Here is a 26295-nt window from a genome sequence, read left to right on the forward strand (position 1 = left end):
AACCCTCAGTGTGTTTCCTGAGATGAAGAGTCTCTTACGGTTTGTCTCCCTCTCCGGTTTCGTCTTGTTTCATTTTTCCCTCCCTTCCGCATGATCCTCTGTCTTGTTTCTCAAATTCTTCATATCAGTGAGATCATATGATAATTGTCTTTCTCTGACTGACTTATTTCGCTCAGCATAATACCTTCCGGTTCCATCCACGTCGTCGCAAATGGCAAGATTTCATCTTTTTGACGGCTGCATAATATTCCTTTGTATATCTAGACCACATCTTCTTCATCCATTCATCTGTTGATGAACATCTAGGCTCTTTCCACAGTTTGGCTATTGTGGACATTGCTGTTACAAACACTGGGGTGCACATACCCCTTTGGATGACTACATCTGTATCTTCGGGGTAAATACCCAGTAGCGCAATTGCTGGGTCGTAGGGCAGCTCTATTTTCAACTGTTTGAGGAACCTCCGTACTATTTTCCAGAGGGGCTGCACCAGCTTGCATTCCCACCAACATTGTAGGAGGGTTCCCCTTTCTCCACATCCCCGCCAACATCTGTCATTTTCCTGACTTGTTCATTTTAGCCATTCTGACTGCTGTGAGGTGGTATCTCATTGAGGTTTTGATTTGTATTTCCCTGATGCTGAGTGATTTTTGAGCACTTTTTCATGTGTCTGTTGGCCATTTGGATGTCTTCTTTGCAGAAATGTCTGTTCACGTCTTCTGCCCATTTCTTGATTGGATTATTTGTTCTTTGGGTGTTGAGTTTTTTTTTTTAAAGATTTTATTTATTTATTTTGAGAGAGAGAGAGTAGGAGCAGGGGGAGGGGCAGAGGCAGAGGGAGAGAGAGCATCTCAAGCAGACTCCATGCTGAGCACGGAGCCTGACAGGGTCTTGATCCCACAACCGTGTGATCACTACCTAAGCCAAAACCAAGTCGGACACTCAACCGACTGTGCCACCCAGGTGCCCCCGCCACTGATTTTTTAATGGTGAAACAACAAGGGTCATTTTCTTGCTCTTGCTTCGTGTCCATTATGGCAGGGTCTCTGGTCCTCTCACTCCTGGATGCCGGCTGATGGAGCTTCACGGTTTGCTATGCAGCAGGGGAGGGAAAGAGGAAGGGTTAAGTCACCCACTGGCTCTAAGAGCTTCTGCCCAGAGATAATACATGTCACTTCTACTCACATTTCGGTGGCAAAGGGAGTCTCCCAGCCATGTTTAACTCCAAAGAGATAGGCGATAGTCCTGTATGCCAGGAAAGAGTGGACATGCTTAAAGACTCACAGGAGTAAAATAAGGTTCTTTCCTGCAGGGCTTCTCAGCGCCTTTACTGGGTATCGTTCACTGTCTCCCCTTGGCAGGGAGTGGGATGCAGCAGGCCGAGCAGCCTAGGCTTACTCAGCTGGGGAACTCTTTTCTCCTAGAGCATCTCACAGGATGAGTATTCCCTGGAATCTCCTTTGGGGACCACTGCCTGGGCTGGTGGCCACTTCCTAGAGTAGGGTGGGCAAAGTTTTTGAAAAGCACTATGTAGTAGATATTTCAGGATTTGTGAGCCATAGAGACAAGCTACTCAGCTCTGCTGTTGTGATGAAAAGACAGTTGCGTGTAACATGTAAACAGATGGCATAACAGGTTATGTGTAGATACTGAAACTTGAATTTCATGGAATTCTCGAGGGTCACAAATTAGTCTTCTTTCACTGATTTTTTTCAACCATTAAAAATGTAGGGACGCCTGGGTAGTTCAGTCGGTGAGGCTTCTGCCTTCGGCTCAGGTCATGATCGCAGGGTCCTGGGATCGAGCCCCGCGTCGGGCTCCCTGCTCCGCGGGGAGTCGGCTTCTCCCTCTGCTCCTCCGCCTGCCTCTTGCTCGTGTGCGCACGTGTTCTCTCTCTCTCAGATAAATAAATAAAATCTTTTTTAAAATTATAATTTATTTTTACATAAATAAATATTATTTATAAAAATAATTAATAATAAAATAATACAAATAATTTAAAAATTAACAAATACATAAAACCATTCTCAGCTCGCGGCTGTCCAAATACAGGTGGTGGGCTGGGTTTGGCAGTAGTTGCTCACCCCTGTCCTCAAGGCTGGAGCCCTGCCTGACCCCTTCACCCGGCAATCAAGCTCCTTCATATTTCTGGGCTTCATCTGCTGCCGCATCTCCACACAGAGCCTAGCAGTGGGCCATGGTGGACCTTTTTCCAGGAACATCACATTCTTCACTCTCAGGAGGCCTCTGCACAGTCTGTTCCTCGTACTGGGAATGCCCTTCCAGAGATCTAGGTTCGGGAAACCTGAGGCTTCTTTTGACTAGGTAGAATAAGAAGCTTGCAATGCTTTCGGCTCCTTCAACCCCAAGGTGCCCTTGTTGGTTATATTCTGATATTTTATAAATGTATCTGTTTCCTCAACTAGGCATGAGCTTCTGGAGGATAGGGACCCTGTCCTCCAGAATTCTGATCTCCAGGCCCAAGGGAGGGAGACCTGGCATGGAGTCTGGGCTGCTGGAGAGTGAAGGAAACGGAACTAGGTAGGAGGGGTGCCCCAAGGCGGGGTCCTGGCCTGGTCAAAGGTGGTGAGGTGGGTTGGGTTTGGAATGCTGGGGGTTCCTGAAGGTTTTAGGGTGATGCTAGGAGAGGTAGGCTTGCTGTAGTTCAACAGTAGGGTGCCTTGAGGGGTTCTTGAGGAGAGGAGGGGCTTAATGATATTGCTGTTCGGGGTGAGGTCCCGCTTTTGAGGCCCCGTCCTGGCACTCTTTGGAGGTGTCCAGATGAAAGTCCCGAACAAGCTATGGGAAGGCCCAGGTTCAAGTTCTGGTTCTGCCGTTCAACTTCCTGCGGGGTCTTGAACAAGTCACTTTTCCTCCTGGGGCTTCAGTTTCCACATCTGTGAAATGGAAGCAATAATCCTTGCAGTGGAGGCCTCCTGGGGTTGCTCTACAGGGTCAAAGTGACTGTGAGGAACAGAGGATGATGGCGGACAGCACTGGACTCTCTTTAGTGGGTATTAATGTGTGCTGGACACTGTGGGGGTGGTGACGGTCAGGAGGGGGCAAGCACAGGCCTTGCAGAGAGCTGACCTGTCGCCGTGTCCCTAGCCCTTGGCACAACATGGGCACCTTAGGTGCGTGGCCCAGGCGTGAAGAGTGCAGGATGGGGCACCTGGGTGGCTCAGTCGGTTGGGTGTCTGCCTTTGGCTCAGGTCATGGTCCCAGGTACTGGGATTGAGCCCCTCATCGCGTTGTCAGGCTCCCCACTCCACAGGGAGTCTGTTTGTCCCTCTGCCCCTCCCCCCTCTCCTGGGCGCGTGCACTCTCTCTCTCTCTCTCTCGTGTTCTCTCTCACGCTCTCTCTCTCTCCAGATAAATGAAAACTAAAGTCTTGAGAAAAGAGTGCAGGAGGCCTGATGCGGGGTCTGGACGAGAGTGGCTTGGGGCTCTGCGAGGTGGTTCTGAGAACTGCAGTAAACCATAGCATCGTCTGCACACACCATGCCCCCTGTTCTCTAGGAACTGGGCATCGAGCTTCCTGTGGCAGATAACATTTGGACCTGAATCCGAGCCAGAAGTTCCCCTCATTTTACAAATGGGGAAACTGAGGCCAGCAAGTGTCAGGGACGGGCTCGGGGGCTCTCAGGCTGCCAGAGGTGGGCCAGTCTTGGCCCAGGCTCGGGGCTCCACTGGACTCTCCCCTGAGGGTCCCACCCAGACACTCCGCTGCAGCACCAGAGAGTCTTGGCGGCTGTGCCTTGTCCCTGGGAAACACAGATGCCAGGATGTTCGGGGAGTCGGTGCCGCTAATTAGTCACATCATTTTTGGCATCTCACACAGCCTCGGGGAACTGGAGAATGTCATTGTCAAAGTATTTTTGAATATTTGCCTTCTCAGCAAGAAGATGCTGTGAGAACACTCTGTCTTCCATTCGGGTGTGGATACTAACAAAAATAACAAGCACCGCGAGCTAGAAGGATCTGGGAGCTCGGGAGAGAGGCCTAGGGAAACCTGGTGCTGCCGGTTACAGCTGCACACTCTGCCCTCTGGGCCTCGTGTCCTACCATAAAATGGCTCATTCATTTCTCAGATATTTGTGGAAGCCCAGTGTGTGCCATGCACTACTCTAGGCTCTGGAGAAACAACTGGGAACAAGACAGACAGGAATCCCTGCCCTCAAGGGGCTACCATCCCAAGGGGGAGCCAGGCGGTACGAGTCAATAAGCTCTGCTGGCTTGTGGCATGTGTAAAGGAGAAACTAAAGTGTGTTGGGTGGCGGGAGGGGTGGCCTTCTTCAAGAGAGTACTCGAAGATGATTCACTGAGAAGGTAAGATCCGAGTCAGGATCTGAAGGAGATGACGAGTGAGCCCAGGACAGCTCCAGAGAAAAGCATTCCTAGGACACAGAACAGCAGGTGCAAAGGCCCTGAGGTCTGGGAGTGCTTGGTTTGTCTGAGGATCAGCAGGAAGGCCAGTAGGGCTGGAGCCGGGTGGTGACACAGAGAAGGTGAGATGACAAGACAGCGTTTGGTAGGTCCCAGGGGCCTGCCGTGGAGGGCCTTATAAACCACTGGACAGCCTTTGTTTTCTTTTTTCTTTTTCTTTCTTTCTTTCTTTCTTTTTTTTCTTTTTTGGTGCAAAAAGGTGGCTTCATTAAAGCCCAGGGAGAGGACCTGTGGGCAGAAACAGCTGCTGAAAGCCTTTGTTTTCATTCTGAGTAAGCTGGGAGCCACTGGGAGGTTTAGGGCAGGGGCATGACATGATCTGTGTTCTGCGTTAAGCATCTTGCTCTAGTGCTCATAGGTCAATGGCAGAAGCAGACAGTCTAGGGGAGAGGTGACAGGGCCATACCAGGGTGTGGGTGGTGGAGGAAGGAGAGGGGCTGGATTCCACACACTTCTGGAGGCAGAGTGGAGGCTGGATGTGGAGTCTGAGAGAAAGGAGCCAAGATGCCTCCAAGGTTTTGGCATGAGCATGTGGGAGAAGAGGTGACCTGCCCTCGAGGGGGACCCGGGGTGGGCTCAGTGTTGAGATGTGTGTGGTGCCCATTGGTCAACTCTGGGCAGACTGGAGCAGGTGGCTGGACTTGAGGCCAAGTCCTGGCTGGAGACATAGAGTTGGGAGTCATCCGAGTAGAGGTGTTATTTAAAGCCAGGAGCCCGCCTGAGATCCCCGAGGGGGGAACAAGAGCAGAGGCTTGGGGCCAACACAATAAAAGCAGCATCTCTGTCCCTGCACAGGGCAGCACCTGGGGGGTGCTCAGCCCAGATGGTTACTTCACTATCACCACAAAAGCCATGCTGGTGCTCAGGCCCCTCCATCACAGACCACTGCCTCCTCCGGGACTGTGGGTCACAGCCCAAGAATCCGGGGCTTGTCCTTTAGACAGGAGCGGCTGGTGGGAATACGGAGGGACAGAGTGCAGGGTATGCGGCTATGTCTAGACGCCCAGCATCCTTGTGCAGTGGGCCTCTGCACTGAAGTTGAAGGCTGGACTCCAACACTGGTCCCTCAATTCTTTGTGCGTGCTTGTGTGTGTGTGTGTGTGTGTGTGTGTGTGTGTGTGTGTTTGAAATGCATGTAACAAAATTCATCATTTTCACCATTCTGAAATGTACAATGCAGTGACATTAAGGATGTTCACAGCGTTGTGCAGTCATATCTGTTATCTGGGTGTAGAACTTCGTCATCACTGGGCAACAAAGCTCATACCCATTAAACAGTCCCTCCTATTTTTCCCTGCACCGGAGCCTGACAACCACAAAGCTACCTTCTGTCTCTATGGATTTGCCTGTTCTGGACATTTTGTGTAAATGCCATCAGACACCCTGTGACCTTCTGGGCTGGTTTCTTTCCCTTAGTGTAATGCTGTCAAGGACATCCATGTTGTAGCTTGTGTCCGTGCATAGTTCATTTTTTTTTCCCTTAAGCTTTTATTTATTTATTTCTTTGAGAGAATATGCACAAGCAGGGGGAGGGGCAGAGGGAGAGGAAGAAGCAGACCTCCCGCCGAGCAGGGAGCCCGACGTGGGACTCGATCCCAGGACCCCGAGATCATGACCTGAGCCGAAGGCAGACGCTTCCCCGACTGAGCCACCCAGGCGCCCCGTGCACAGTTCATTTCTTGTTAGGGCTCAGTCCCCCATTCTTGGCCAGGTCTGTGACGTCCAGGTGGACAGTCCCCACCCTACTTCAGCTGCCACGGGGATGGTTAAATACCCCGGGGAGAAGTGAGTCCCGTGCCAGGGCGCAGAGGGGCAGGGCTGGGGCTCACACTGCGGGCAGAAGTGGTGAGGGCGACTCGTGGCCGCTTTGGAGGCTTCCACAGTCAGGGGTCACTCCTCAGCTTTGCCCTCAGCCGAGCTCGGAGTGGGCGCTCCTCATGGGCGAGGCCGGCGACCGCGCAACCGTCCAGGCTTCCCGGGTTTGGTGTTGCTCTCTGCCCTTCTCTCGTCTTTGTCCCTTTCTTCTCACTCTGGTCGGCTGGGACTGGAGGTAAATGATTGGGCCCCACCACCATCTTTCCTTTCCTTCTAAGGCTTTCTGAGATTTCCGAGGCAGCCCTTTGGGACAGGCTTCACCCCCTCCTCAGAGGGGAAGCAGGGGCAGGGAGGCCTCTCGGAGGAGAGGGCCACGGCTGGTGACCAAGGTGGGGGGCTGGTCCAGGTCTGTGTGGTTCCCCCACCGGCTCCGAAAATGCTGGGCATTTAGTGAAGGAGGCCCGATGCCATCCGTGTGGTCCCCCCATTAAGAGGATGCTGCCCTCCTGGGGCACCCTTCCGGAAGCCCCCTCTCCCGAGACCCCCTGTGTGCCAGGCCAGGGGGGGCAGATGCCAGCGAGCCAGCTGTGAGGGCAGTAAGGGCAGAAGGAGGGCGGTGTGGTGGGAGGCCTCTTGGGCCATGACAGACTTCCCCGCGCAAGCGGCCCCAGTGGCCTTCCCCAGGCCTCACCTGCACCTGCATCAGCCCCAGCAGCCCCCCAGCCGGCACCACGAGGAGGCCCAGGCGTAGTCTCCGCTAGGCCAGGCTCCAGCCAGGGGCGGGAGCCCCAGCATGAGCAGCACAGGCCTGGACAGACAGACAGGCCCCTGTGCCCCGGGGGGAGTCTAGCCAGGGAGTGATAACAAGAACAAAGAGAGCCATAACTGTCGTGGAGATAAGGCTGAGACGGGGTGCAGCAGGGAGGAGGCCGTGGGGGTGGGCTGCTGGAGGTGGGGCGCTGCGCATGCTGTCTGAGGGGAGCCCGCTGAACGGGGTGGAGGCAGCCTGTGAAGACGCAGGGAAAGGTGTCCCAGGCTGAGGAACAGCCGCTGGCCTGTGCAAAGCCCTGGAGGCAGGAGGGGAGGGAGAGGCAGGGAGTGGAGCTCAAGGAGGGAGGGAGGTGGGCCACATCCTGTGGGGAGGGCAGCAGGAAGCCCCTGGAAGGACGGAAGGCTAAGATCCAGTCTGTGTTTCCAAGATCATCTCTGGCTGTCCAGTGATTAGGGGATGGAGCGCTGGGAGGGAGGGGGGCAGCCTGGCCCTGGGGAAGGCTCCGCGTGGCTCTCCTGGGCCTGGCCCCAATGCAGTGACCTGTCCCCAGGACTGTATGTCAACAGAGCTCTCAGCACGCCCACCTGCCACCTGCCAGAGCCACCAGTCTCTGCTGGGTCTCATGGCGAATTTAGCAGGTCTGCCTTCTCTCTTCCAGGGTCCTGTGGGGGAAGGGGGGGCCGTCACTCCCGCTGTCACTGCTGTGGATAAGGGGTGGGTCCCCAGAATGGAAACCGCACGCTGGAAGGCGGTTTCTCTCTGAGAAAAGGAACACTCCTCCCTCTGGGGGTCCAAATGCCTGGGTGCGGCCAGAAGACAGCCTGCGAGCTGCCATCTGCCAGCCGCGGGGCTACCTGGGAAGCCAGAGCTATGCTCAGCGTTTCTTTCCCGCCGATATGCTGGCGCTCTGACTGTTTTGTTTAGGTGTCCCAGGCTGACCCCCGACCAAGTCTGCAGCCGCTGCGGCGTGCGAGGCCCGGTGCTGAGCAGGGATCCCAGACACACGGGCACAGATGAGGCCTCGTGGAGCTTATTTTTCAGGGGCAGGGAAAGACAGGTAGCACCACCCATAGGTCATTACCATCGTGATTGGTGCCAGGTGGGCTGGGACAGGGGCCTGAGTTGGTCACAGAGGTCAGAAGAGCTCCCAGAGGAGGTGACCTGTGAGGTGAGTCATGAAGGACAAGTGGACACAGTTTGGGCCATGTAGCCTGCTAAGAGGAGCATCCCCTGGGAAGGAAAGGTCTCCAAAATGGGGGACTCTTGAGGCAGACCGGAGCCGGGAGACTGTGGCCTCCAGCGTGGAGACTTGCCTTGGCCACCTTTGAGGCCTGGGGCTGGGGTCTGTCTCTGCGGGTCCCCCCATGTGCCTGTGGCCCCTTGAGGGAGTCACCCTGGGAGGCCTCCTTCTTACCAGGCCAGCAGCTATGTCCCAAACCCTCTGGGGAGCTTCTGAAGAGCGAGGTGGTCTGGGCCGGAAAGGGCCTGGGTCTACTTCCCTTCCCACGTCCTGCCCTGCTGACAGACCCCGGCTCAGGTCTCTCCTCTGTAACTGCACGATGGTGAACTGGCCAATCAGGGGTCTGTGGGATGAGAAGCCTCGGGGTGGTCCTCCTATGGTCACCTAGCTAAGTCAGCAGCACCCAAGGAGGCTGGTGTGGAGCCCGACAGCGAAATCTCTAGGCCCTGCAGGGAGGCTCTCCCATCCTCCCCTTGCAAATGAGGGATGCAAACCAAACAAAATATACAGAAATACCAGGCTCCGTGTGATGTCTCCTATGTGTTTCCTTCCTCCTGATTCCTCTTTGTTAATCATCTCTACTTAACCAGCTTTATTGGGATGGAATTCGTCTACCATACAATTTACCCGTTTAAACTATACAATTCAGGAGTGTGCAGTATATTCACAGAGCTGTGCAACTGTCGCCATGATCAATTTTAGAACATTTCATCACCTCAGAAAGAAACCCCACACTCATTAGCAGTCATTTCCTATTGCCCTACCCCTCCAGACCCCTGGCAACCACTAATCTACTTTCTGTCTCTCGGCATCTGCCTGCTCTGGACATTTCCTATAGATGCAACCGTATACAATGTGGTCTCCTATGACTGGCTTCTTTCATTTAGCATAATGTTGTCAGAGTTCATCCATGATCCATGTTGTTGCCTCTGTTAGTGCTTCTTTCCTTTTCATGAGCAATATTCCATCATATGGAGAGATCACATTGTGTTTATCCATTCATCAGTTGATGGACATTGTTTCTTTCTTTTTAAAATTTTTTTTAACTTCAAATTTTTTTTATTTTTAAAGATTTTATTTCTTTATTTGATAGAGAGAGCACAAGCAGGGGGAGCGGCAGGCAGAGGGAGAGGGAGAAGCAGGCTCCCCGCTCGGCAGGGACCCTGGGATCATGACCTGAGCTGAAGGCAGACGCTTAACCAACTGAGCCAGACAGGGCTCAGTTGGTTAAGCCAGGCACCCCTCTTTCTTTTTTTTAAAGATTTATTTATTTGCGTGCAAGAGAGAGAGAGAGAGCGCATGCACGCACACGCGCGCACACACACACACACACACACACACACACACACGGTGGCGGGGGGGGGGGTGGGGGAGAAGGAGGGGAAAGAATCTCAAGCAGACTCCGTGCCCAGTGCATGAGCCTAATGTGGGGCTCGATCCCACAACCCTGAGATCATAACCTGAGCCGACACCAAGAGCAGGACGCTTAACTGACTGAGCCACCCAGGCACTCCATTCTTTTCATTTTCTGAAAAGGTTTTATTGCGTAGAGAGGGGGTGGGTTTTCAGTCCCTCCTGGCTGCTGCTTTCCTCATGGTTGCCAGGACCTTGCTCAGCTCATCTTTTGTCCTCTTGGCACAGGCGTGTGTCCCCACACTTTTCCTGTTGACCTTCAGGGCCCCCTTGTCCTTGGAGACCTTGAGCAGCGTCATGACACGCCACTCATATGGGGCAAAGCCTCACATCTCTTGGATCATGTCCTGAACAGATTTTGGTGTGGCTGCTGAGGCGTCCACCGTGGCGGCTGTACTTCTGCTGGCTCGTGTCCTTGGTCACCTTGTGGCCCTTGTTGAGGCCCACGGGCCACAGGGGAGCGCAGAGCCATAGCTGCTGCCCCTCCATGGCTACTGAGACAGAGGGGCTGGACACTGTTTCTTTTTGGCTTCTGTAAATAATACTGCTATGGACATTTATGTATGAGTGTTTGTGCAGACATACACTTTCGATTCTTTTGGTTAGACATCTAATAGTGGGATTGCTGGGTCATATAGTAACTCTATATTTAACTTTTTTCCCCTATTTTTTCCATATTTAACTTTCGGAGGAACTGCCAGACTGTTTTCCAAAGTGGCTGCCTGCACCATTTCACATACCCAGGAGCAGGGTATGAAGGTTCCAATTTCTCCACATCCTCGGCTATTATCTTTTTTCACTCCAGCCATCCTAGTGGGTATGAAGTGGTATCTCATTGTAGTTTTTTTTAAAGATTTTACTTTTTATTTATTCATGAAAGACAGAGAGAGAGAGAGAGAGAGAGGCAGAGGGAGAAGCAGGCTCCCAAGGAGCAGGGAGCCCGACGCGGGACTCCATCCCAGGACCCTGGGATCATGACCTGAGCCGAAGGCAGACGCTTAACCATCTGAGCCACCCAGGCGCCCTCATTGTAGTTTTGATTTGCATTTCCCTGATAACTGATGTTGAGCATCTTTTTAGGCGCTTACTGGCCATTTGTAGATCTTCTTTGGAGACATGTCTATTCAGATACTTCACCCATTTTAAAACTGGGTTATTCAATCTTTTTATTATTGAGTGGTGAGAGTTCTTTCTATATTCAGATAAAGTCTCTTACCAGGCATGATTTGCAAATATTGCCTCCCATTGTGTGGACTGTCTTTTCCCTTTCTTGATGGTATCATTTGGCAACACAAAATTTTTGAATTTTGATGAACTCTGATTTATCGACTTCTTTCTTTTGTTCCTTATGCTTTGGGAATGTATTTAAGAAGCCTTTGTCTAACTCGAGGTCACCAAGACTTACTCCTTTGTTTTCTCCTACGAGGTTTATAGTTTTAGCTGTTACAGTTAGGTCTATGATCCATTTTGAGTTATTTGTTGAGTTATTAACACATGAAAGGTAACAAGATCTGGCAGTGGGTCTAACATCTCTGTGATTTTGGAGGTGAGTGTACAAGTTATTCTGAGATCTTTCCAACAGTTGTAGTGTGATGATGAGACAGTATCATGAATACTATGAGTGACAGAGTGGCAGCCATTGCTAATACCACCTACATTCATAATTGAAGACAATGCTGGATTTCAGTGAAAGAAGGTTCATAAAGCTGTAATTATTCTCCCTGGTTCACGGTCCCCCTGAATTCTATCTACAGATTGGTTAAGAACTCCTGGGATGGCTAAAATTCCTGCCTCATATCTCAGTTTCTCAATAGTCTTGGGGGTTCGAACCCTCCCAGGACTGGCTTCTGGGCTGTTTTCCTGCCACCCCAGGCCCCATTCCCTTCACCCTCTGCCTGGCGGCAGGCTTGGGGAAGCTATTCCTCGCCCAGCAGAATTTGCTAACAAAGTGAGACTGCAGAGCTGTGTGGCTGAGACATGCAGGCCCCTCCACTGGCCAGATTACTTCATTCCCTAGGTGCCTCTGTTTGCTTACCTGCAAGGCATGGGTGAACCGTCAAAACTGTGTTCACCTCATGGAATTATTGGGCTGATTCCGTAAGTGCAGGATTTCAAGGCTGAGAGCAGAACGGCGCACACAGGCACACCCCGAAGATACCAGCTTTTTAATTTTCCTTCTTTTTTTTAAAGATTTTATTTACTTATTTGACACACACGCGTGCGCGCGCGTGCGCGCGCGCGCACACACACACACACACACACACACACACACACACACACACACACACAGCATGAGCAGTGCAGAGGAGCAGGGGTGGCAGGAGGGAGAAGCGGACTCCCCGGCTGAGCCGGGAGCCCAATGCGGGACTCGATCCCAGGACCCTGAGATCATGACCTGAGCCAAAGGCAGACGCTTCACCAACTGAGCCACCCAGGCGCCCCAGCTATTTTCATTAAGCCTTTCACAGGAGAGGGGTCGGTGCTATTTCCTCTGCCTACACATTCTTTCCCTTGCTCTGCACCAGGTTAATGCCTAATTATTTGTAGCGGTCAGGAGTCTCTGAGTTCATTTTTTTAAAAGATTTTATTTATTTATTTAAGAGAATAAATAAAGTGGGTAGGAGCAGAAGGAGAGGGACAAGCAGACTCCTCGCTGAGCAGGGAGCCCACTTTGGGGCTGGATCCTAGGACCCCAGGATCACGACCTGAGCCAAAGGCAGACGCTTAACTGCGTAACCAACTGAGCCACCCAGGCGCCCCAGGAGTCTTTGCGTTCTCGCAGAAACTCAAATTGCTCCATTTAAAAGGCCAGGATTTCAGGCCGCTTATAGGGTGTGGGGAGGAGGAGAGGTCCAAACATCCCATCAGGCCTCAGCCCTCCTCTCTCCACAGGCCGGTCGGGTAGGGGGTGCTCCCTTGAGCAGGGCCAGGACAAGCGAGGACCCCTCTCTCAGGTGCCTGGGCTACAGACCGACCACACGGAGCCTGGGCACAGGACCCAGGTACCTGGCCCTGCCCTGGAGGCTCCAGGCTTTCCTGGTCCTCAGAGAGAGAGAGACTCTTTCCTAAGAGTTTCCCCAAAAAGTTCCAGAAAGGACCTCGATTGGCCTGGCTAGGTCATGTGCCCATGCTTGAGCCAGTCCCGGCAGCCAGGGCCTGGGGGGCTCTGATTAGCCAGGCTTGGGTCACATGCTTGTCAGGCCCCAAGCCGAACTCCTGAAGGAGGATGGTGGGGAGGGGCTCGCTCTGCGGAGATGCTGGGCTGACGAAATTCAAAGGTCTTCCCCTCTTGTAGGGCATGTACCGAGTTTCATGAATCCTCCCCTCACTGCAACTGGCTCCTGTTCCGCGCACCAACAGCAGCCTGTATCCCCTAACGCTCACTTCTCACTCAATAATCATTTAGTGCGGGGCGCCTGGGTGGCTCAGTCCTTAGGCATCTGCCTTCGGCTCGGGTCATGATCCCGGGGTCCTGGGATCGAGCCCCGCATCGGGCTCCCTGCTCGGCGGGAAGCCTGCTTCTCCCTCTCCCACTGCCCCTGCTTGTCTTCCTGCTCTCACTGTCTCTCTCTGTCCAATAAATAAAATCTTTAAAAAAAATAATAATAATTACTTAGTAAGCACCTACTATGCACCAGGTTGAAAGGAGGGGGACGGAGGCTGCAAAGGGACTGGGAGGGAGTGGTCTGTGAGGCAGGAGAACCGGGCACCCTGAGGTCTAGACACCTCAGGGAGTTTCCAGAAGGTGGAGTGATGGACTCAGGTGCTGCTGAGGAGCTCACTGAAACCATTAACTGACCACCGGATTGGGACGCCTGGAGGTTGTGGATGACCTTAGCAAGAATAAAGAGTGGGGACAGCCCGGCTAAGGTGGCACGAGGAAAGACTAGGAAGGAAGGAAGGGAGTGGACACGTTTTTCCAGGTTTCTCTGGGGAGTAGGGAGAGGGGAAGGAGGCAGAGGAGGCCTGGAAGCAAGGGAGAGATTTCCCCTTTCTTTGGAAAATGCTGACCCAGGGGAAAGAGAGAGGTTGATGGCACAGGAGACCAGCCAGGGGAGGGCAGTGGGAAGCAGCTGCCTGAGATCCAGATCAGAGTGGGAGAGAGCCTGAAGGGGAGGACAGTGGGTGCCCGGCCGGGGCATAGGTCCATTTGGGGCCTGGAAGTTCAGAGGGATCCCATTAGATGGCTTCAGCTTTTCTCGCCCAAGAATGAGAAGGTCACCCAAGGTCGTTGGCTGGGAGTGAGGGCAGAAGGGACTGTGGGAGGTGTGAGGAAAGGAGAGAAGGTGGGATATCTTAGTCTCAGAGTGGGAGAGAGTGTCACTGGAAAACATGGTGGGGCTGCTGACTCTGTCTGTTTGAAGTCTGAGGTCACAGATTCCCAATCAGAAGGGTTGTGTGTGGACACCCCAGCGGCCCTCCGCCACCCCAAGCAATAGGAGGTGCAGGAAGGGGGTTTTCCTAAGGTTGGAGGGTTCCCTATGGCAGACGAAGATTGGGGCTGGGGAGAGGGACTCCCCAGAAAATTCACCAGGCCGGGAAGTGGTTACTGTTGTCTGAGTTTTACAGATGAGGAAGTTGGGAGGGTCAAGGCCGGTATGGTATCCATGTGGCTTCGGGGTCAAACTAGAAAGAGGCCTCGACACATGTCGAAGTAACTTAGATGTTAATATTTGTTGAAAAAAGTGAATCGTTGGATAGCCCAATGTTGTAACCACAGTCATAACCCAGTCAGGAAGTAGCCCCAACCTTGGGGCTTGGTGGGTGGTGCTCATGACCTGCTGTCACGCCATCCCTGCTGCCCTAATAAATGACTTAATATCACCTTTGCGCTGTTGTAGGCTAATCATTCCAGGGTCTGGTGGTAGAATTTCATAGACTCCAAGTGAGCAGGTGGATGGGCCCCAGAATACCACCTCTGGTTCCTAACCCTGGGCTTTGCTGTCGGCACCCTACCCAGGCCAGCTGGTGGGGGGTGGTGGTGGTGGTGGTGGAGGGGGGTTCCCAAGGGCACACATCTGCAACGCCTGGGGCTCTCCGCCAAGAGGAGCATCCTTTTAAGGGGAGGCCAGAAGATGCGACCCTGAACTTGGTGGGGGCAGGGGTCCTCCACTGGGAGGGCTCCCAGCCCTGTTTCTTAAAGGCCTTTTAGGCAGAAGTGAACGTGGTTACTTCACTGAAGTTAATAATGATGGTTCATGCTGCATAAAATGTGGATGAGAACACTCTGCTTATTTATTCAGGTTTTAAAAACATAAAACTCCAGATTTCTCCCTGTAGCTATTTATATCTAGAGCTGGTGTAAACTGTCCCCCTATAAAGCTCGGGTTTGAAGTTACTTAAAAGAAAAACAGCTATCCGCTGAATTAAAAAAAAAAAATCATTTCTAGATCTTCTCTTGCCTCCTAATTATGCAGGATCAGCGCGCTGTTTTGGGGGGGCCTGTGGAGGTGGGACTGACGCGGACCTCCAGGGGAGTCCCACATTCCCCCCACTCCCCAGCCAGCGGTAAAGCAGCCCCCAGGCTGGCTGGTGACCACCCTCCAGGCGGGGATGTCTCGGGCTGGGTCGTGCTCTCCCTCGCCGGGTGCCCGGTGGGGACTGGGGGAGGCAGGGCAGGCAGCAGATCCGGAAAAGTGGCTGTTGCCTGGGAGGAAGTTGACCCTCCTCCCCTACCAAGGGCTTGGGATGAAAATAGCTTCTTCCTCTTTACCCTTCCTGGCCCCAGCCCATTTCTATAAGTCCTCCTCCTCCTCATTTCTGCAAGTGCCCACTCCTGCAGGGGCAATTCGGCCCCCTCACTGAGGACTAAACGCTCATCGGGGATGGCCGGGGACCCGGCGCCCGGACTCCGCGTTTGGGCAGGGGCCGCTCGGGACCCTCCCTCCGGCCCCCGCGGACGCCGCGCCCGCAACTCCGGCAATTGCGGCGACTTCCAGCCTCCCCCCACCCAATTAGCAGAAACCTCCCCAGACCCTCCGAGCCCTCACACTGCTTCCTTTCTCTCCAGGGGAGACTGTCACCTGGGAACCCTGTCCCCTGCACCGGGGACCACCGGCACCGAGGCACCCCCATATCCCTTGGGAAAGGTGGGGGCGCAATTAGTTTCTTCCAATTAGTTTCCCCTCTTTGTATAGAACCCATTCAAACTGTGGCTGTAATCCTCCGCGCGAGGGGGAAAGTAGTCCCGACCTTGTATTCTATTTCTCTTTTCGTGTCGCGCATATTTTAGTTTTTGAAGCCAACGGGACTCCCAGCGGGGCCCTTCGCGGAATGTAGGGGCAGAGGCCGCAGGGGGTGAGCGCAGGTGAGTGGGTGGGGGGGCCGCAGCAGAGGGAGGGGGCGGGGAGGGCAGCTAACTCCTCGCTATTGCCTAGAGAGATGGATCATGGGGCGTAGAGAGATTGCAAACCTCAAACCACGTACAGCGGGCGATACGCGTCAACCGAACCTGACCAACGGAAGCCCGGAGCCTCCCCCTCCCCGCGCTCCCGCCCCCGTCCCTTGGACAGACGGGAGTGCCGAGCCAACCGCGCGGCCGCTCGCTGTCCGAATCCCACAGCAGCCAATGGGATCCCGTGGGGGGCGGAGCCAGCCCGCTTCGGGTTGGGCTGCGCGCGGCTTTCCCCCCTTCTCGCCCCAGGCCCCGCCCCCCCCGCCCGCTCGCGGCTCCCGGAGTAGTTAGTGCCAGTGAAGTGCGGGCGGCGATGAGAGCGAAAGTTGCGCTCGGCTCGGCGCTGGGGGCTTGAAGCGGCGCCGCTCTCCGCCCGCCAGGCCACCCCCAGCCCCGACTCGCGCCCGCCGGCTTCCACCGCGCCCGCCCAGCCCCGCGCCCGCCCGCGCTCCCTCCCCACCCCCCAGGCCCGGCGCCCCCTCCTCAGGAGCCGCGGGGCCCCGCCACTTTCGCCCGGCCCCGGCCCCCGCCGATGCCGGCCATGGTGGAGAAGGGCCCCGAGGTCTCAGGGAAGCGGAGAGGGAGGAACAACGCGGCTAGCGCGGCCGCCTCGGCCGCGGCCGCCTCGGCCGCCTCCGCTTCGGCCGCCTCCGCCGCCGCCTCCGCCTCGGCCGCCGCCGCCGCCTCCGCCTCCGCCTCGGCCGCCGCCTCGGCCGCCGCCGCCCCCAATAATGGGCAGAATAAAAGTTTGGCGGCGGCGGCGCCCAATGGTAACAGCAGCAGCAACTCCTGGGAGGAAGGCAGCTCGGGCTCGTCCAGCGACGAGGAGCACGGTAGGTGGCAGCCGCCCCGCGCCGCCCCCGCGCCCGCCCGCCCGCGCTGACCGCCGTGCTCTGCTTCCCCGCAGGTGGCGGCGGCATGCGGGTCGGACCCCAGTACCAGGCGGTGGTGCCCGACTTCGACCCCGGTGAGTAGCGGCCCGGCGCCCCGCGACCCGAGGGGGCGGGGGCCCTCGGACAACTTTTCTTTTTGTGTGTGTTCGCCCTGCAGTCCGCGGGGAGAACAGCAGGGCGAGAACCAGGAGGGAAACACACACCCGAGCGTGGTCCGCCCGCGCGCCTCGGCATCCCGGGGAGGGAGGCCCAAGCCGCCCGGGGTCGGGTCGCTGCCGCGGGCCCGCTGAGCCCCCGGGGAGGCGGGGGGGGCGGCGTCGGCGCGGCCGCACCTGGCCTGGAGGCTCCCGCGGGCCCGGGCTGCCGGGCCGGCTGCTCCCTGGCCGGGGGGTCGCGGTGGCAGCGCCGGAGAGTTAGCGTGCTGCGAGCGCCCTGGACTTGGGACGTCCTCGCGCCCGTCTCTGTCCTGCCAGATGTCGCAGCGCTTGCCCTTCCCTCCTCCTGCCGGCCCCCCGGGCTTCTGCTCGCCCCTGACTCCCCTCCCAGCCCGCGGGGGAGTAGAAAAGCGACCCCCCCCCCCCCAAATCAGTTAAGAAGTGTGCTTCCCAGAGGGCGCCTGCCTGGGGAAGAGAGGCTTGCTCGTGGCAGTTTGATTTTAGGACCTATTTGTAAATGTCCGTGTGTTTCCTTTTTTGTTTTGTTTTGTTTTCCTTGAAGGAAGGGGTTGTGAAAGAATAGAGCCTTCAGAGGCTTTAGCCTAAGGAATGATTTCCACCTCCGAGAAATCCCTGCACCCTAGAATGGAACATTTACTTTCCTTGCTGCTAGTCTGCGTGGAAGCAAATTTAAAGTGGTACCAGAAAAAAATCTAATCAGACAAAGGAATTCGTCAGATTTTAATGCGTGAGACTCTAGCCGGTCTCCGTAGGAGACTGTTCTTTAAAGATTGTTGGCATAGAAGATGTTTGAAAGGATACGGGTTTTATTTCAGAAATAAAATTCGAAAGAGAATTCTGCAGAACTGGAGTTGTTAACAGGCTTTCTGGTTGGAGGGCTTTGGAGCTGGAAGGTATCTATGTGGGTTATACCACTAGTTTATTTGAGAAAATAAATGCATAAATGCTTTTCCTTGGAAACAAGACTGCAGAAAATTGCAAGGATCTAGTCCTTGAAAAAGGAGATTGCTCTCAAGCTGTTATTAAGGTACTAAACTCTGGGTGTTCTTTGAAGTGAAAATACACAGGGATCCCTGAGTGAGCTTTGGGGCACTCTGGAAATAAATGACCTTGCCCATATTGGCCTTCTAAATTTTAGTCTGTTGATTTAGGTCTCTTAAATTTACGTGGTATAACACCCAGGTTTGTGTTCCTTTTAAATTTGTGTTAGTCTTTTTGATAGTTTCCCCTTCCCCCACATCTTCCTTTTTCGGTAGAGACTTCTCGTTTGCCAGAGTGACAGGATAGAGCCGGAGACCAGGCTTTTTCTCTCGTATGCGTGCCTTCTCCGTTCCCGGGTTGGCCACCAGGGGAAGCATACTGTTTTTTGGTTACAGTTGACCCTATCTTCATTTTGTAGGTCAAGTACATCTTTGTTTTAATATACAGAACATAAAGCAAAGGTTGTCACCAAGTTTCCCACACATATTAAAAAAAAAAAACTAACTTGCATAGATCTTTTAGTTTTAGTAAGTTGGTCGATTTTTAGTACGTTTTAGTTAACGTTAATTTCGAGAGCTTTACTTAAATACTTTGGATGTGACTAAGGAAAAGGGCGTATTTGATGGCAGCAACAGGAATTAGATTTCTGACGTTCTTCTAAATATGGACGTCTACCTCTGCATTGTTAGTAATGACTTCTTTGGGTTTGTTCTCTTGGAAATAGCAGATGTAGTAGGAACATATTTTGAGCTGCCCTTGTATTTTTGATGGAATAGATACAACCATAAAAATACTAGAGAGCTGCTATTCTAAAAAGTAAAACATTGTAAATGTTTTGCATAGTCTTACTGCCAGTTGATTGGGGTTTGGTATTAATATTTATAAGTTTCCTATTTTGTGTTGTTTTAATCTGGAAAGGAATCTAACTGATAGATAATTTTAAGCCCCGTTTTGCCAGTTTGAGCAGTGGGACACATTCATAGGTATGTCTGAAAATTGTGGGAACTCATTGTTTCCTAGTGGTTTTTTTTTTTTTTATTTTTTCTAGGTGTGTTCTTATATAGAACTTAATATCTAAGGAAGAGGAGACTTCCATTTCAGAACGGAAATGGTACACCATGTTTGATTCATGGCAAAAAAAATTTTTTTTAGGTCTTTAGACTGAAAGGTTCTTTCTTTGAGTACAGGTTAGGAATGATACGGAATTTGAAATTGTGATTGTTAGTGCTTCTTGCTTCTCCCTGCCTGAGTTTTGAATGCATTTTTTTTTTTTTAAAACCAGAATTTGAACAAGTGAATGTGAAACTCCTCAGGAAGCCTTTTTTCCTTTCTTTTTTCAAAAAAACATCTCTGGTAAAGATGTGTGATTGGAAGAAGTTGATTTTAATTTTTTTTAAAGTCAGATTTTATTTATCCTTGGGATCCCCACTTGACCTTATTTAGCTTTAAAAGCAAAGGGTTGAAGCTAGGAACACCTGACATTCCCTGTATAGTCCAAGGAAGATCCACTGCTGTCATTCCTTACAGATAGTGAATGAAATGGGTGGAGCACTGTAACCCTAAAATGCTGATTCAGTTCTTCTAATCAGATGAAGACCCAGACTAGATTTGTGGACTGTGGTGTAACTTGGCAATTAAAATGATAGGAAAAGTTTTATCAATTAGTTTTAAAAACAAAGACCAGAATGTAGTTCTACATCTTTAACTTAGGCTTTGTTCCCAGGTGTGGTGTCCAGACTGTCTTTCCATACCCCATGCTGTAGCGTATGCTGAGTTGTCATTGGTTTCTTTTAGAATTTAGTAATCATAGACTAGAGTAAGAGGGAGGAATGCTTATTTTGTCCTACCTCTGTTTTAGTTATTTCCTACACTTGAAAAGCATAATTTAATTTGAAATGAGTAGTGTTTTTCTATATAAAGATGTGAATGTTTCCATGATCTTACCAGTAAGCATGCAAAGGAAGGAATTATAGTCTATATACATAGATAGATACCTTTATATTTTTATAGTCTATATATTTCTATCATTGTTTGGTACTCTTCCTCTTTGTTGTCTTCTAGCTGGAGAAACACAGTGACAGGATGTTAAGGTTGACTCAAGTTCTTTGTTTTCTGAAGCATGGGTTATTATGTCAACTTTTATCTTGGGTTGGTTTTCAGTATCACAGTTTACTGATACTAAAATTGAGACTTACAGAAGAGGAAATTGTTAATGGTAAATATTTTTGAGATAATGGTCCTTTAAAAAAGCAACCTATATTTGGAACATTGAATCCAGCTTAATGAGATTTGAAAATTTGGGTTGTCATTGACTCAACTGTCACTTCAGAGTTGATTTCTATTAGTAAAATGTGTTCTGCTTTAATGTGGAATAATTTTACTAAACAGAGGGTCTTGACCTGCTTTTCATTTCTTTTTACTGGTGGTTCTGTGTTCCTCTTTGAACACATTATTTTCTATGCTTCAGTTTCATTGTAAAAATAAATTTTATGAATACTCTAAAATTCATAAGTTATGGTGAATGTTTTGTGATTTAAACACACTTTGAGGCAGTGTTCACCCAACCATGAGAGGTTAGGGTAATGATAAATCAGGTGAGATCAACTTTGTCAAGTAGTGTGGTAAGGAGACACTTAGAACTGGTTGTCTGGAGTTTGAATGCCCTAGCTCTGTGACTAAGCAGGTGCTAAAGGTGGAGCTGGTCATTTTATTTCCAGAAACCTCAGTTTCCTCTGCCATAAATCAGGGGTTGTTTGCATCACTAATAGTCCATGATTATGTCAGTTATAGTCCTCTTTGTAATGTTTTTTTTAAAGATATTTATTTGAAAGAGAGAGAGCACAAGTGCAAGAGCGGGGGGAGGGGCAGAGGGGGAGGGAGAGAAGCCGACTGCCCGCTGAGCGTGGAGCCCAAGGACCCTGAGATCACTACCTGAGCCAAAACCAACAGCTGGAGCCTTAACTGACTGTGCCACCCAGGTGTCCCCTTCTTTGTAATTTCATGTTTCTTTCAGAAGCAGTGTAGAGTAGATTGAGAGAGCCTGGGCTGTGAGAGTCCTCAAACTTGGATTGGGGTCCTGGCAGTGCCTCCTGCCAGCTGTGTGTGTTGCAAATTACTTCCCTTTTGTCTTCATCTGTAAAACAGATAATAGAATATCTTAATTTATACATGTAAAATGCCTAGCACAGTGCCTGGCACACAGAGTGCTAAGTAAACATTTTCTGCTCTCCTTATTCTGATTATCATTCATGTAATTTAAGTTGCCAAATAGTGGTCCTTGCGTCACCTGCTTTACTCATAGGGAAGACTGGATTATAATGAAGCCGTTGATTTGAACATAAGTCATGCCCTGAGATATTTGAAGATGATTGCTCTTAGGTCACATGTACTTGCTACAGTTTAGTTATATACCCTTTCCCGGAAGATGGAGGAGTCCAAAACCTTATGTAGCAGAAAAGAATACTGAGGACCAGAGAGCATAGGTAAATCTCTTCAGATCAAGTTTCTAGATAGTGTAAAGACACCTTGAGTCCCTCCCTGGGCCAGGGGAGGTACACATTAACTAGGTTCTGAGTCAGGGAGTTTTTGCTCTAAACTTTGAGGTTCTTGTCTTTGAGAGTTAATGCTTTCAAGGTTGGGGCTCTACCACAGTACTCCCTTCCACGGATGGTGACTGTGATTCAGAGGTTAGCTGGTTGAGACTGACCAGAACATAGTTGTTTTAAAAATCAGTGTTAAGGGGCGCCTGGGTATCTCAGTTGGTTAAGCATCTGATTTTGGCTCGAGATATGATCTCATGGTCTTGGGATCGAGTGCCCACAGCGGGCTCCCTGCTCGTGCTCTCTTTCTCTCAAGTAAATAAAATCTTAAAAAAATAAAATAAAATCGGGCGCCTGGGTGGCTCAGTTGTTAAGCGTCTGCCTTCGGCTCAGGTCATGATCCCAGGGTCCTGGGATCGAGCCCCGCATCGGGCTCCCTGCTCGGAGGGAAGCCTGCTTCTCCCTCTGCCACTCCCCCTGCTTGTGTTCCTGCTCTCGCTATCTCTCTCTCTCTGTCAAATGAATAAATAAAATATTAAAAAAATATATATAAAATCAAATCAAATCAGTGTTAACTTGTACCGTAGAAATTTAGGGTTTTAGAAAGTCATTTTCCTTGGTATTATAAGGTTCTGTGGGGCAGTTCAGTTGAAAAACATCTTAAATCTTTGGAGATGAAACATCAAAGTTCTATCCAAGTTACTGTATTTTCTCCTAGGTTGTCTTTTTATATTTTCTTCTCTGCTACATAGATTGTTGTAATCAATTTATGGTTTAGCCCTCACTTTTTTCTGAGTCTTTCTTCAGAGGTTCCGTGCATCATGTAAAAAGAAATAGGCTTCTATATGTCCCCTACTCTAATGGAAAACAGTGATCTTTGCTAAGGTGTGTAAGTTTGTATTTATATTAAAAACAGAACTTGAAATCACTTTGTGGGAGAGGAAATCTGTAGCAATGTAGTAGAAGTCTGAATAATGGTAGAGATTGGGGATTGAATACTGATTCAGTGATTTGGAAGGAGTTAATTCCTCCCGCAGCTTTAAATAGCAATTGTCGAGAAAGTATTTGTGACCCTAGAAATGATAGGGTTATAGTTGCAATATAACAGTTTCTTCTGTTTTGTGTTTTGAATGTTTTATTAATACATTGTATCTAATGTCTAGTTGAGTTTTGTTTCTGTGTTGATTTTTATTATTTATGTATTTTTTTAAAGATTTTATTTTTTGACTTATTTTTAGATTATTTATTTATTTGACAGAGAGAGAGACAGTGAGAGAGGGAACACAAGCAGGGGGAGTGGGAGAGGGAGAAGCAGGCTTCCTGCTGAGCAGGGAGCCCGATGTGGGGCTCAATCCCAGGACCTTGGGAACATGACCCGAGCCGAAGGCAGCAGCTTAACTAACTGAGCCACTCAGGCGCCCCCCCCCCCCAGAGATTTTATTTTTAAGTAATCTCTATATCCGACATGGGGCTCGAACTTAAAACGTGGAGGTCAGGAGTCACATGCCCCACAGCTGAGCCAGCCAGCCCCCCCCTTCCCCCTTGTCGATTTTTTTTTTTTAAGTTGGTTTAAGGTGATAGTGTTCTTCCAAAATGTTTGAGAGAAATATTTTAGAATGACATTAAAATGTCATTTATTTTTAAGATTTTATTTATTTGAGAGAGAGAGCGAGTGTGCATGCGTGCCCGAAGGGAGAGTGGGGGCTTGGGGCATGGGGAGAGGGAGAAGCAGACTCCCCGCTGAACAGGGAGCCCAAAGTGGGGCTCAGTTCCAGGACCCCAAGATCATGACCTGCCAGGCGCCCCCCAGGCTCCCCTTAACATCTCATTTAAATGACATTTTAATGGAGTACCTAGGTGACCCCTCCCCACTGCTCACACATGCATCCGTGCTTGCTCTCTCAAATAAATAAAATCTAAAAAAAAAAAAAAAAAATGAGGGATGGCTGAGTGGCTCAGTTGGTCAGGTGTCTGCCTTCGGCTCAGGTCATGATCCCAGGGTTCTGGGATCGAGCCCCACATTGAGCTCCACGTTGAGCTCCTTGTTAGCGGAGAGCCTCCTCCCTCTCCCTCTGCTGCCGCTCCCCCTGCTTGTGCTCTTTCTCTCTCTCTCTCTCTCTCTCTCTCTCTGATAGATAAATAAATAAATAAGATGTTAACAGCCCTGAAACTCCTATTTTTTCAAATTCGTCAAATTTTTAAAAGATGTGGATCTTAATGAAAATTGAACACTAGACATAATTTTTGAAGTTTCTAATTTTTCCTCCCTCAAAGTAATGAGTGAAAATTGTAATGCCCGTCTAATCCAACCTTCCTATGTCCTAGATGAGGAAAGAAAGAGATAAAATGACTTATGTTTGTCTGTCTTTCAATATCTAATCACTGAAAGTGTCACAAGGTTCATTTGAGGCCATATGAGGCCAAACTTCAAACTTGGATTATCTTAGATGTTGTAGAGTCTTGTTACTGGGTACAGTAATTGGGAACAGTAATGTGTGTTCAAAATTTTAGATCAAGACATAAGAGTTTTAAAATTTTTCAAATTGAAGTGACTGGATAGTTATGCATATTTTGATCTTTGTGTGTTACCATTGGTTAGGATAGAATTGTAATCATAGCGTTATTAAAAAAAAAAAGTAAACATTCAGATAAAACAGCAAGTAATACATGTACCCACCACTGTGATTAATACTTAATATTAGACTGTATTTGTGTCATGTGCAGCTGAAGGCTAATTCTCTCACTTCCTACACTAATTTGGAGTTGATTTATGTTTTTCCTGTGATAGTTCATTTGCATCCTCTTAGAAGCAGATGCCAAGACAGGATTAGATGTGCAAGAGATTCATAGGGGTAAATGCCTGTGAAGGATAAAGAGAGGATGGTTAGGTGGCAAAAGCCTTCAAACTGGATGTCGGCGTGACACCCCTGAAGGAAAACAGAAGGCAGGATGATTTGTGGTTGGATCCAGGAGCCTAAGGTTGGAGTGCAGCTTGGAGAAAGTCTGAGCCAGAGCAGATTGTTTGTTAGAGGAGTCCATTGGGCAGGAATGGCCCTGCTCTAGAATGCTTGCTGTGTTCAATCATTGGCCTGGCACTGGTATGAATGCTGCAGTGGATCCCAAAGGTGCCAGGCGGATGGGACTGCCAGCTAATTAAACATCTCTCAGCACTTTCTCTCTTGAAGGGAAATCTGAATGCCATGCTCTCAAGGCCTTCAGAATTCCCATGCATGTTTTTGTATTTTAATACATACTTATGTATGATAAACAGTATGTTTTGTTATGTCAGAATCCTTTTGTAAATGAAATTATTTTGTATATTCATTTGCTTTGATGCTTTCCAAACGAATACACGTCCACTAACAAGGCACATGAGTTCCATTTCACCCAATCTTCACTATACTGTTAGATTTATTAACTTTCTGCAGTGCTATCCTTTTGTGGTTCATGTTGGCATTTTTCTTTTCTTTTCTTTTCTTTTTTTTAAGATTTTATTTGAGAGAGAGAGTACATGAGCACACGAGTAGGGGGGTGGGCAGAGGGAGATGAAGCTGACTCCCTGCTGAGCAGGGAGCCCCAGGTAGGGCTCGATCCTAGGACCCTGAGATCATGACCTGAGTGAGCCTAAGGCAGACGGTTAACCGACTGAGTCACCCAGGCATTCTTGTTGTCATTTTTCTAATTACTGGTGAGGTTAAATGTCTTTTTATATGTTTTTTTTGACTACTTGGATTCCTCCTATGAATATGCCTTTTGTTGGGGCACCTGGGTGGCTCAGTCGTTAAGCGTCTGCCTTCAGCTCAGGTCATGGTCCCAGGGTCCTGGGATCGAGCCCCGCATCGGGCTCCCTGCTTGGCGGGAAGCCTGCTTCTCCCTCTCCCACTCCCCCTGCTTGTGTTCCTGCTCTCACTGTCTCTCTCTCACTCTGTCAAATAAATAAATAAAATCTTAAAAAAAAAAATAAAGAATATGCCTTTTGCTGTTTTTCTGTAGGGTGTTGGTCTTACTGATTTGTGTGAGTTCTTTATGTATAATTTGGCTATAATCCTTTGTTAGGGTTGCATATATAGAGTTTTTGTTTTCTCTGTAGTATGGGGGGGTATTAATTGTGTTTCTTTGGTTAGGAAGGAATAAAAATAATATCCCTGAATGGACATATTTCTGCTTAAAGCCTGGCCTTGGATTGTAGCCCCTGTAATATTTATCACCAGGATCCTTGATTTGTAAGATGAATATTACTGAGAACTGACACCTTTTTTTGTTTTGTTTCGGTGTTAGTCATTTCGGCATACTAAACTATTAACTGATTGGCCCACATTACAGTGCCAGATGACTTGGAAAGCTCTGATTTAATTTCTGTCCAGCATGTAGTTAAAGCAGCAGCATGTTAAAGTTAATGGCTTTAGTTCCTGTAATGGTTGGTTAGTTTCTTGCAAATGGTTAAGGTGCTAAATTCATCTATCTTTCTGATGGATTTGCCACTGATTATAACGGAATGGGTGAGTGTGTGGATGGGGAGGTAAAACTTGTCATCACTAACAAAACCTTCAAAGGAATGATTTATCAATGCCAGGTCAAGGTGTGCTTACTATGTTCCAATCTGGTTTGAATACTTTGTATCTCTTA

General features: G+C 50.0%; 1 protein-coding gene and 1 pseudogene across 1 annotated transcript in view; one reads left to right on the forward strand and one right to left on the reverse strand.

Moving 5' to 3' along the window:
* Positions 1-9838: 9838 nt before the first annotated feature.
* On the reverse strand, positions 9839-10158 carry LOC112822012 (large ribosomal subunit protein eL36-like; annotated as a pseudogene).
* A 6214-nt stretch (positions 10159-16372) lies between these two features.
* Positions 16373-26295, forward strand: part of RCOR1 (REST corepressor 1) — a 117595-nt gene continuing 107672 nt past the window's right edge. The window contains exons 1-2 of the mRNA XM_025869325.2: positions 16373-16913; positions 16988-17047. Coding sequence (XP_025725110.1) covers positions 16613-16913; positions 16988-17047 — 361 coding nt within the window. The 5' untranslated portion in view covers positions 16373-16612. The remainder of the gene's footprint in view (positions 16914-16987; positions 17048-26295) is intronic.

This window comes from Callorhinus ursinus, unplaced genomic scaffold (genome assembly GCF_003265705.2).
Source record: "Callorhinus ursinus isolate GAN/ISIS: 27379988/994484 unplaced genomic scaffold, GSC_fseal_2.0 scaffold8, whole genome shotgun sequence".
NCBI classification, from domain to species: domain Eukaryota; kingdom Metazoa; phylum Chordata; class Mammalia; order Carnivora; family Otariidae; genus Callorhinus; species Callorhinus ursinus.